The following is a 12742-nucleotide window of genomic DNA, read 5'->3' as shown; positions in this document are numbered from 1 at the left end:
GGGCCCTGAACTGTTAAACTTTTTTTTTCATTTTTTTTTTTGTTAAAGACTTTGCAGTTTTCTGAATTCAAGATTCTCAAACTTAATGTCCAATTTTGAAAACTGCGTTTAAGTGCTATGTTTTGAGAATTCCTTTTTATAGTCTAGTTACAAGTCCTTGTCAGATATGTGATTTGCAGATATCTCACTCTGTAACTTGTCTTTTCATTTTCTTAACAGTGTTTTTCATAGTGCAAAAGTTTATAATTTTTATGAAATCCAGTTTTAACATTTTTCTCTTATGGGTGTGCCTTTGATGTAATGTCCAAGAACTCTTTGCCTAACCCCAGTCAAGAAGGTTTTCTCCATCATCTTCTAATGGTTTTATAGTTGTGTGTTTTACATCTAGGTCTATGCTTCATTTTGAGTTAATCTTTGTATAAACTGTGAGATTTAGGTAGAGGTTCAGTTTTTTGACATATGGATGTCCAGTTGTGATATTCATTGAATTGTTCATAGTATCAACTAATTATCCTTTTAGTGTTTGTGATAATAGTCCCTTTCATTACTGATACTAGTGATTTGTGTTCTTTCTCTTTATCATCTAGCCAGAGGTTTATCAATTTTATTGGTCTTCTCAAAGAACTGGCTTTTGATTTCATTGACTTGACCTTTTCCTGTTTTTTTCCTTCTGTTTTTTAATTTCATTGATTTCTATTTGTCATTATTTGCTTTTTCCTACTTGGATTTATATTTCTCTTCTTCTAGTTTCTTAAATAGAACCTTAGATTGAGATGTTTCTTCTGTTCTTACACAAACATTTAATGCTATACCTTTCCCATTAAGCACTACTTTAGTTGTACTACAGATTTTAATAAATGGGTTTATGTTTTTGTTCAGTTCCATATATTTGCTAAATTCCCTTGATATTTCCTCTTCACCCATGGATTATTTGGGAATGTATTGTTTAATTTCCAGGGCCATCGCAAGTTTTCCCGTTAGCTTTCTGTTACTGATTTCTAGTTTTAATTCTGTTATGGCCAGAGACTGTACTTTATTTTATATGATTTCCATTAATTTATTAACTTTTCATTAAAAAAATTTTTTTTTTTAATGTTTATTTATTTTTGAGACAGAGACAGAGCATGAACAGGGGAGGGTCAGAGAGAGAGGGAGACACAGAATCTGAAGCAGGCTCCAGGCTCTGAGCCATCAGCCCAGAGCCCGACGCGGGGCTTGAACCCACGGACCGTGAGATCATGACCTGAGCTGACGTCGGACGCTTAACCGACTGAGCCACCGAGGCGCCCCTATTAACTTTTTAAAAAAATGACCAGGACATGGCCCATTTTGTGTATGTTCTGTATGCAGTTGAGAAGAATGTAATTCTGTTGTTGGTTGAGGTGTTCCATAAATGTTGGTTAGATCCAGTCAATTGAAGATGGCATTCAGTTCTTTTATATCTGTGCTGATACTCCATAGTTTTATCATTTACTTAGGTGGCATGTTTAAGTCTCTGTAGTTGGGGGGTTTGTTTATTTTTCCTTTGATAACTGTCAGTTTTTGCCTCATGTATTTTTTAAACTATATTGTTACATACATTTGCAGTTAGGATTGTTGTATTTTCTTGGTGAATTCAGTCTTTTATCATGCAGTGGGAGAAGAGAGAGTGACTTACTCCATGCTCTTAGGATCACAGCTCCTCTGGTCAGAGAGAATTCCCCTTCCCTAATTTTTATATGGCTGCCTATTACTGCCATTGCTGTTATGGCACAGCCACTGCCATTGCAGTGTTGCCTAGAGGCAGTGGTGGAGGGAAGGAAAATATAGAAAGCCAAAAGAGAGAATTTCTCCCATTGTCCTTCTTTTCCTGCTTCCTGGATCAGAGACAGAGGGTTTTTCTTAGAGCTCCTTGTCTGTACTCCCTGAGCACTTTTGGGTTTGGGCTGTCATTGGGTCCAGGCTGGGCAGTACTGGAGGAAGAATGATAACCTCTTCCATTTTGATGGAACTTCAGATTCTCCTCTTTCTGGAATCTGCTTACTGTCATTTACTTTTTAGCATCCTTGGGTAGCTGTGGCATGCATTTTATCCAGGATTTATAGTTATGGTCAGAGGGAGAGACAGGAGCCTCCATGGAGTATGTTTATTCCATCTTCCCTGGAACTGGAATTTTTTGTTTCGTTTCTAACTTAGAATGTATTCTGAAATATACTAAACTCTTTATTATGTAAATTTTGTTTTTCATTCATGCCTACTAAGACATTTTTTTTCTTTTTTTTAAGTCTATTTATTTTTGAGAGAGACAGAGTCAGCGTGAGCAGTGGAGGGGCAGAGAGAGAGAGAGGGAGGAAGAATCCCAAGAGGGCTCCATGCTGTCAGCACAGAGCCCGACACGGGGCTTGAACCCACAAAATCGTGAGATCACCTGAGACGAAGTCAGACACTCAACCAACTGAGTCACCCAGGCACCCCTTACTCTTAAATTTTTTATCCTAAAGTCATTTGTATTTGTAGTCATTGTGAAAGTAATTCTTCAAGTAGATCTCTAGTTTAGCTACGAAGATTTTAAAAAACTATTTATAAAAAATTTTAAGGATTTAAATGCTTTGTTTGTGGAAGCTTTTTATTTTTAAAAAGCTTCTGATGGGGTGTTTGAGTGGCTCAGTCGGTTAAGAGTCCAACTTCAGCTCAGGTCATGATCTTGCAGTTGGTGGGTTTGGGCCCTGCATCAGGCTTGGTGCTGACTGCTCAGGGCCTGGAGCCTGCTTTGGATTCTGTGTCTCCCTCTCTCTCTCTACCCCTTGCCTGCTCACGCTGTCTGTCTTTCTGTCTCGCTCAAAAAGGAACATTAAAAACAAAAAAAAAAAATTAAAAAGCTTTTGATTACGAAAATTTTCTAATATATATGAAAATAGAGAATAATACAGTATAATTTAATATGCTCATATCCCTTCAGAGTGATCAACATTTTGCCCTTTTTGTTTCCTTTTTTCCTTCCTTAATACTTTTTTCCTCTAGAGTATTTTGAAACAAATCCTAGCAGTCATAAAATTTTATCTGTAAAGATAATGTTCATTTTTGAAGTATTAAGAAGAACTCTAGCCCTGGAGTTCTAAGACATGGTTTGTGTGCTGGCTCTGACACTTACCACCTTTGTAATCTTTGGTTTCTTTTTTTTTTTTTTTTTTTAATTTTTTTCAACGTTTATTTATTTTTTGGGACAGAGAGAGACAGAGCATGAACGGGGGATGGGCAGAGAGAGAGGGAGACACAGAATCGGAAGCAGGCTCCAGGCTCTGAGCCATCAGCCCAGAGCCTGACGCGGGGCTCGAACTCACGGACCGCGAGATCGTGACCTGGCTGAAGTCGGACGCTTAACCGACTGCGCCACCCAGGCGCCCCTACCACCTTTGTAATCTTAAGCAAGTTGCATAATTGATTTGAAACGAAGTTTCTTCATAGGCAAAGCAGGTATAATGATTTCTGCCCTTCAAAAGGGTCTGGAACAGGGATACCTAGGTGACTTAGTTAAGTGTCCCACTCTTGATCTCAGGGTGGTGAGTGCAAGTCCCACATTGGGCCCAAAAATGGTCTGGAACAAGTGAAATAATGAAGATAGTGAATACAAGAATGTTCAAACACTAGGCCCTCAGTATTTCTATTAAAAAATAACAGAATGGGGCGCCTGGGTGGCGCAGTCGGTTAAGCATCCGACTTCAGCCAGGTCACGGTCTCGCGGTCCGTGAGTTCGAGCCCCACTTCGGGCTCTGGGCTGATGGCTCAGAGCCTGGAGCCTGCTTCCCATTCTGTGTCTCCCTCTCTCTCTGCCCCTCCCCCGTCCATGCTCTGTCTCTCTCTGTCCCAAAAATAAAAAAAACAAAAAACAAAAAACAAAAAAACGTTGAAAAAAAAATTAAAAAAAAAAATAAAAAATAACAGAATAACAGTATACACGTAGTTTTACACAGTTTAGTACACGTGATTTTAAGAGGGCTAACAGGGAGGAACACAACCAATACCTAGAGAACTTGGTAAATTCCTAATGTACTATCCCTACCTTGAGGAGTGATGCCATAGTGAACTAGTGGGAGTGGGATATCCTCCTGGTTTGTGCGATTAGAACATTGAGAATTAATGGTTTAAGGGTTCTACAGCTTGTATGTACTGAAGATGATGGTAATGGTACCTAATTTTATCATCTTTTTTAACTTATTGAGGTACAAGATATCAATAAAATGCACTTGTTTTCTTTTTAATGTTTATCTTTTTATTTTTTGAGAGATATGGAATGTGCATGTGCCCAGGGGAGGAGCTAAGAGAGAGGTAGAGAGAGAATCCCAAGCAGGCTCTGTGCTGTCCGTGCAGAGCCCAATGTGGGTCTTGATCTCATGAAATGTAAGATCATGACCTGAGCCTAAATCAAGAGTCAGATGCTTAATCGACTGAGCAACCCAGGCACGTGTAAAATGCACTTGTTTTAAGTGTGCATTTCCGTGAATTTTGAGAGAGATCTATACAACCATCATAAACATTTCTATCACATCAGAAGGTTTCCTTGCATCCTAGTTGATCACCATCCCTACCCTCAACCCCAGGCAGTCATTGATCTCTTTAGCATCACTATAGATTAGCCTGGTCTTTCCTAGAGTTTCATATAAGTAAAATCATAAAGTATGTACTTTCTTGTTTCTTTTTTTTTTTTTTTTTTGTTCATCATAATGTTTTTGAGATTCTTCCATGTTGTGTTGGTTCTGTTTCATTCCAGGAAGTATTCGTTTATTATTATTCCCCTATTTATGGATGTTGTTTGAGTTGTTTCCAGTTTTTAGTAATTATAAATGAAGATTTATATTATAAATCTTACAGATTTATATCTTACATCTTACAGATAACTTTATCATTATAAATGAAAACATATGTTTTCATTGCTTTTGGGTAAATACTGAGTGGATTTCCTGAATCCTATGCTAAGTATATGTTTAATTTTACAAAAAATTGCCAAACTATTTTCCAAAGTAGTCGAACCATTTTGTATTCCCATGAGTGGCTTGTGAGAGTTCATTTGTTTTATATCCTTGTCAGCACTTGGTATGGCCAGTCTTAAATTTTAGCCATTCTAATACTGTAGGGTGGTATCTCTCTCTCTCTCTCCCCCTCTCTCTCTCTCTCTCTCTCTCTCTTTTTTTTTTTTTTTTTTTTGTTAATTTTTGTGAGGGACAGAGAGCGAGCACAAGCAGGGGAAGGACAGAGAGAGAGGTGGGAAGGTAGGGAGACACAGGTTCCCAAAGATTTCCTCCTATGTTTTCTTATGGAAGATTTTTAGTTTTGGCTTTAATTTTTAGGTCTATGACCCATTTTGAGTTAATTTTTGTATATTATGTGAGGTTAGGGTTCAAGGTTAATTGGTTCTTTATATAGATATGTAGTTGTGCCAGCACCATTTGTTGAAGGAATACCCTTTCTCCTATTGAATAACCTTGGCCTCTCTGTTGAAAATCAGTTAAGCTTATTTGTGTGGGTCTATTCCTAAACTTTCTATTTTGCATCATGATCCTGAGTCTGCCCTTAAATTCAGTTCCACATTGTCCTGATTACTGTAGGTTTGTAGTATTTCTTGAAATTAGGTGGTGCAGATTCTCCAACTTTGTTCTTTTTTCCCCTTAATTTTGGCTATTACAGGTTTATCATTATTATTTAAAAATTTTTCGTGAGAATATGATTCTAATAGTCTTATCCTCTGAGATTGGTTTATTATTTTTTTCCTCATAACAATTTTCAAAGAGTACCCAGTGTACCAAGATGATTACTGTTTCTTGGAAGTGTTTAAATCTGATAATTGGTCTTCTCTCCTGATCTCTCATTTTGTTGAGTTGAGCTTTTTTTTTTTTTAATTTTTTTTAACGTTTATTTATTTTTGAGAGAGAGACAAAGTTCAAGTGAGTGAGGGGCAGAGAGAGGGGGAGACACAGAATCCAAAGCAGGCTCCAAGCTCCGAGCTGTCAGCACAGAGCCTGATGTGGGGCTTGAACTCACAAACTGCTAGATCATGACCGGAGCCCAAGTCGGATGCTTAACCGACTGAGCCACCCAGGCGCCCCAGTTGAGTTGAGCTTTGATTGTGATCATATTCAGTATTTATCTGATAATTTATTGAGCTCTGTTAACAGTTCAGCAGAAAATAATCTGTCTTCTCTAAGGTTAGGCATAGAAAATATGTCTTTTCTCTTTCTTGAGTAAATATTTGGGTTGAGTTAGTTCTTAACATAGTTTGATACTAATGATGGATTTTACATACTGATATATTCTGTGTCTTATCTTGCTTAATACTTAACATTTTTGTTTATATTTTTTCCAGAAATTTACCAAATTAATGGGTTTGTATGTAATAGCTTTGCTGAAGCTTTATATTGTTGGACTGAGCAAGTCTTGAATTCTTAAAAATTGGAAATTTATGTGAGAAGTTGTGTGAATGCTTTTGGTAGTGAAAAATGTGAACATTTTTATTTAATGTCTTTCTATAAACAGAGGATGCCAGCCCCCATCAGATTGCGGGAGCTGATCCGGACCATCCGGACAGCCCGAACCCAAGCCGAAGAACGAGAAATGATCCAGAAAGAATGTGCTGCAATCCGATCATCTTTTAGAGAAGAAGACAATACTTACCGGTGTCGGAATGTGGCAAAATTACTATATATGCACATGCTGGGCTACCCTGCTCACTTTGGACAGGTAGGCTGGGCTGAGATCACATCTAGCAAGGCTATTCTTGTTGGAATGACAGCTCAAGGAGGGCAGATGTTTCCCTGTCAGTGAGGACAGAATATTCTTTTTTTTTAAAACAATTTTTTTTTTTTCAACGTTTATTTATTTTTGGGACAGAGAGAGACAGAGCATGAACGGGGGGAGGGGCAGAGAGAGAGGGAGACACAGAATCGGAAGCAGGCTCCAGGCTCTGAGCCATCAGCCCAGAGCCCGACGCGGGGCTCGAACTCACGGACCGCGAGATCGTGACCTGGCTGAAGTCGGACGCTTAACCGACTGCGCCACCCAGGTGCCCCAGAATATTCTTGATAGTCTTGTAATCTGATCATTGTGGAACTGAGGGTAGAAGTGAGAAAGTTGCAGACCTGGAAACACATGATACTGCTGTCAGTTGTGCTTTCCATTGAGAATCTCTCATTATATGGATTAGACTATGTTTTGATGGTGACAGCTAGCTTACTTAAAGACTGACCAGGATAACCACTAGATTGTGATTGGTCTGTTAGAGCGGCTGGACTATAATGAATATATAAGAAATGTTTGCTAAATGTTTCCTTAATTATATTCTGTGTGCACAATGATACAAGGAGGAACACTCCAAATGTTTTTAAGTAAAATAAGTTGCCACATCATGGCATTTATGGATTTTGTCCTAATTATTTTGTTACTGGGTTGCTACAGTGACTGTGCCTCCTGATTTTCTACTACACACAAATGTGTATTATTAGCTATAGCCAATCTAGGTTTTGAGCATGGTATTTGGTATTCAAGCAGGACGTGCTTTCTTCTATGTTTATACATATGGGGATGGAGTCACAGAGAAGGGTTTAGTGGGTTTTTAAATTCTTATTAATGCCATTAAATTTTATCTTAGATAATTTAAGAATTGTATTACATACTAAATAGTGTTCTTAAGGAAAAGATTGCAAAATTGAAAGAATGTGCAACATTAGGTAGAAGGAGAAAAATACCATCCATGTTTTCATTATTCACAGATAGCTTTTGTTAATGTTTTATTTAATTTATCCAGGAAGATGGCCACACTTATCTTTTATTCAGCTCAGTAACTCCAGTGAAAGGAGATCACCCCACCTCTGAGTTAAAACAGTAATGGGATTGAATCTTATCAGACTGACTTGGGTTAGTTTTATGCTTATCTTTTGCCTGGGAGTGAGATCACCCTCACTAGAAATACATGATTGAGAGTGGAAGACCATTAATTTCCCAAAGGAAGATTCAGGTGTTAGTATTAGAGGAATGGACCAGGTACTAGGTAGACAAAAACAACAGCTATCTCCTCTGAATAAACATGTTATATGTTTTTACCACATCAAAAAGTGATCCAGGTGGTTATACATTTAACGCATGTCATAGTATAAAGCAAATAGATACTCATACGTTTTTGTTGGTTGATTTTAAGTAGACCCATTTGGTTATATTTATAGAAATCTGGCATGTTGAGCTGTAAAAGATAGTCAAGGATGGCAAGGCGTGGGGAATCTCTTAAGCCCTCCACTCGAGATAACCACTGTTAACATCATGGAGTTAAAGGAGTTCTTTTAAGACCAGTTGTTGAATTTAAAATAATAGGATAGATTTAAGACTGATGATATTTCATTTGTGAAAGAGCAATCTCTATATTTCTAAGAGTCATTTCTATACTGTATGTAAATAAAATATGCTTTCCAGCTTTACTAGATGGCTTTTTGGGGGGCATTCTGGAATTTAATTATTTGATAAGACATTTAATTCTTAGGTGGAAAGTGTTAATACTCAAGGAAACTGTACTAAAATTGTACCCCCCTGCCAAAAAAAAAAGGTTTTTCTGAGTGAGAATAGGAATCCCACTTTTAAGTCCCTTAATCTGTTTCCTCTTGGAGTAAATCCTGGCCCTATCCAATCTTGCCCATCAGAATTTTTTTTATAACATATCCATAAAAAGATTCATATCTCGGTTCTCTCACCTGCATGTATGAATCACAGTACTATTTTCACTTAACTATGTGTAAAAACAGCTACCATTTATTGCATTTTATTTGTTTATTTTATTTGCACTTGTACTGTTCATTATGATAGCTTGTAGCTGTATAGCCACTGGTCTTTTGAAATGTGGCTCGTTCAACTGAGGCGAATATTAAAGGAAAATAAATTTGGGGGGATATTGATGCAGTTACTGGAAAACTTAAATGTTTTAGACAACTTGAGTATGTGAATCTACTTTATCAATTGTACATTTAATGAAGTCTAAATACAGTTAAAATATTTTTGATGGATATATAGTGTACATATTGAGATGTGCTGTAAGTGTAAAGTATATACTGTATTTAGAAGCCTTAGTACAAAAGAAAGCTGTAAAATATCTAACTAATAATTTTTATGTGGATTATATGTTGAAATGGTATTTTAGATATATTGGGTTAAATAAAATATATTGTTAAAACTAATTTCACCTGTTTCTTTTTACTTTTTACGGCAGTATCTAGCATGATGCTGTTCAATAGAAATAAAAATATGAGCCAGATATGTAATTTAAAATTTCCTACTAGCCACATTTGAAAAGTGTTTTAAACTTTACAATAAAACCCACAAGGTGGGTAATATCCTCATATTGCAGATGAGAAAACTGAAATTCAGAGATTGACTTGTTTAAATTCACACAGCTAGTAAATATTAGGGAGAGGATTAGAACTCAACTTTGTATAACGCTAAAACCTGTTCATTCTTTGGATATAGTTTAAATATGTTTCTTAACTATTTATTTAATTACTTTAGTCCTGACTTGCTGTACAGAAGATTTGAGGTAACATACATGACCAGCGTCTGTTTAAAAAACAAAACAAAAGGATGGTAGAAAATAAGAGTTGGGAAAAGGAAGAATGCAGAACCCAAAGCCACTGTACTTGGTGATGGTGAGGCAGCTAAGGCAAGAAAAAAAATCCAGTTACATGGTTGTTATAACCAGAATTTAAAAGCACAGCTACAGGAACCAGACTGCCTGGATGTGAATTATGGCTTTGTTACTTTACTATCTCTGATTTTTTTTTAATGTTTATTTTGAAGGGGGGAAGGGCAGAGAGAGGGTACGAGAGAGTCCCACGAACCATGACCTGAGCCAAAATCAAGAGTCGGATGCTTAACTGACTGAGCCATCCAGGCTCCCCTCCTGTTGGTGATTTTGAGCAAGATCTTTAACCTTTCTTGTCTCAGTTTCCTCATCTGTAAAATGGGGACAATTTTCATACTCTTTTATAGGATTATTATTATGAAGATTAATAAATTACTAAATGTTAAACATTTATGTTTTCTAAATAATTCAAGTATTACTGATTTTACTATTCCCTCAAGGACAGCAAAAAAATTTCTTTGAAAAGTCACTGGATTCTGGGGCACCTGGGTGGCTCAGTCAAGTGTCTGACTTCAGCCCAGGTCATGATCTCACAGTTTGTGGGTTTGAGCCCCTTGTTTGGGCTCTGTGCCGACAGCTCAGAGCCTGGAACCTGCTTTGGATTCTGGGTCTCCCTCTCTCTCTGCCCTCCCTCCCTCTCAAAAATAAATAAATATTAAAAATTTTTAAAAGAAAGTCACTGAATTCTAAAATAGATTTTTATTTATTTATGTATATATGTTTGTATATAATCTCTGCACCCATGTGGGGTTCAAACTCATGACCCCAAGATTAAGAGTTTCATGCTCTTCCAACTGAGCCAGCTAATTGCCCCTAAAATAGATTTCTTATGTGAGTCTTTTATCTAGGAGCCTCTTGGTAATGTAAAACAGTGTATCTTCAACATTTTTACAACAAAAGCCATGATAGATTTCCCGTATGGTTTGTAACCTTTCATGTGTTTGGCTTAAACACAACCTAGAAATAAAGTTGAGTTAAGAGGTGGGAGTAAATGTATGGGAGTAAAAAAATGGTGGCTTGGGGGCCAAATTCTTCCACAGATGTATTTTGTATTGCAGAGTACATTAAATTGTTTTGAATTTGCTGCCAATGTAAAAATCAAGGAACTTATAGAAATCTGGATTTCTGGTTCCTCTTAGAAATTAGAGGATTTTACAACACTGGATGAACATTTTCCCAGAGCTCTAGTAGGCTGGTGACCTTCTCTAGGTGGGGCTTAAATTCTCTATTTCTTCCCATTTCCAGCTTGGCCTGCTATACCCAATTATCTGTCTACAATAGTCTTCCCTTCCATCAATAGAGTATTTATAGCACTCCACTTCCTTATGTTTTTTAAAGTTTTACAGTGTTCTCCATAAGGTCTTACACACTTTTGGTGAAATTTATAGGTTCCTTGGAGCTCTTCTTCCTATTGCAAATAGCAGTCTTAAAAGTTGAATAATTAGGTTTTAGTTATACAGAAATATATCATTGATTTTTGCGTATTTCTCTCCCTAGCAACATTATTGCACTTCTAAGAGTCCCTGTGGACTTCATTGTTTCCATATAGTCAGTGCTGTTGTCTGTAAATAATGTCAGTTCCCTAAGTTTCCATCCTTATCCACATTTTTAATTTCTTTACCACACTGTACCTGTAGTATAATGGTGATAGTAGGCATCTTTGTGTTGAGCACCCATAAGCCCAGATTGTGGTCTCCAAATACCCATTTTACTCTAAAAGGGCCAGGACCCATTAGAAAGATGGCTGATCCGAAATCTGGAGCAGGAGATACACAAATTAAGCCTGAACTGTCTTACTGTGCCAGAGAACAAGAAAAATTACAGAGGTCGTGTTAAAAGGATTTAGTAGCCACCAAAAGTGGCTTTTTGTTGTGCCCCCAAATGAGAAAATTTGAGCATTAATAAGGATAATAATAGTAGTTGGAATATACCAAGTAAGTTTATATCAGTTAGTTTATATCAGTGAGTTAATAATTATTAAACAAATTATAAAAAAAAAACTCCATTGGTTATCTTTGGAGGATACTAGGTACTCATTTTGAAAACTGACATTTATCCTGCCTTTGCTAAACTTTCTGAAGGAACTATTGTTAACCCAGTGGTACATATAGAGAAGTTGCTCCTTAGAGGAAAAGTTTAATAAGTAAATAAAGAATAAAATAATTAGAATATTACCATTTTGCAATCCTTGATGATCTTCAATGCTAATACCACAAATGAGAGACAACCACCAGGAATAATTATATATTTCCTGATGAAAGTTTATACCACCACCTATGAAGTGTTTTTGCTAAGTGGAAACAAAATAAAAACTGAAAAACCTGAATCTGATCAAGAATCCTTGTCTATTTAACAAGGGACATTTATAAGAGTGTTCATTGCAGCATTGTTTCTAATATGAAAATATTGGGAACAATCTATGTGTCCACAAAAAATAGGTAAGTTGTGGTATATTCACATGTGGGATACTGTATTAGCAATTAATATAACTGAATTAGAGTTTCTTGTTTGGATGTAAGTAATACTCAAAGATCTTGAGTGAAAAGAGGAATATGGTATGATACTTAATATAAACCGTAAAACATTGAAAAACAACCAACATGTGTAGTAAGGACATACGGCATGGCAATGCAATGATGAACAGCAGTTTTGAGTTTTGGTTACTTGTGGGATGGAGAGAAGGAAATGGAATTGAGGCAGAGTGTATAGAGGGCTTCCATTGAATTTGTTATATGAAAAAATGTAAAAGTAAGGGTAAAATGTTAAGAGTTGATAAAGTTGGTTGGTGTGGGTTAGGAGTGTTACATGATTTTTGTGTATTTTGGAGTGAAATATTTCATAATTTTCTGAAGAGAAATGGAATGCAATAGCACTGTGTTAAATGTTTTATTTTTCCCCCCTCTGCCGGAAGAATGAAATAGACTGGTCTCAAATACGGATTTTTATGTTGCCAGACTACATAGTGGTAAAGCAGTTACAGGGTCAACTTTTAAATGTGTGTGTGTTTGTGTATAAACTAGAAAGTTTTTTCTGAATATTGAAATAAAGGTAGCTTTTTAAAATACCTAACCAATCAGTTGCAGATCCATTAAT

General features: G+C 36.6%; 1 protein-coding gene across 2 annotated transcripts in view; it reads left to right on the top strand.

The window, feature by feature from the left end:
- Positions 1-12742, top strand: part of AP1G1 (adaptor related protein complex 1 subunit gamma 1) — an 82136-nt gene that overhangs the window by 15704 nt on the left and 53690 nt on the right. For both annotated transcript variants that reach the window (XM_030299567.2, XM_030299566.1), the window contains exon 2: positions 6508-6711. In XM_030299567.2, the coding sequence (XP_030155427.1) occupies positions 6511-6711 (201 nt within the window). In that variant the 5' untranslated portion in view covers positions 6508-6510. The remainder of the gene's footprint in view (positions 1-6507; positions 6712-12742) is intronic.

Source organism: Lynx canadensis, chromosome E2 (genome assembly GCF_007474595.2).
Source record: "Lynx canadensis isolate LIC74 chromosome E2, mLynCan4.pri.v2, whole genome shotgun sequence".
Lineage (NCBI taxonomy): Eukaryota > Metazoa > Chordata > Mammalia > Carnivora > Felidae > Lynx > Lynx canadensis.
The sequence above is the reverse complement of the archived record's forward strand: the minus strand, read 5'-3'. Positions and strand labels throughout refer to the sequence as shown.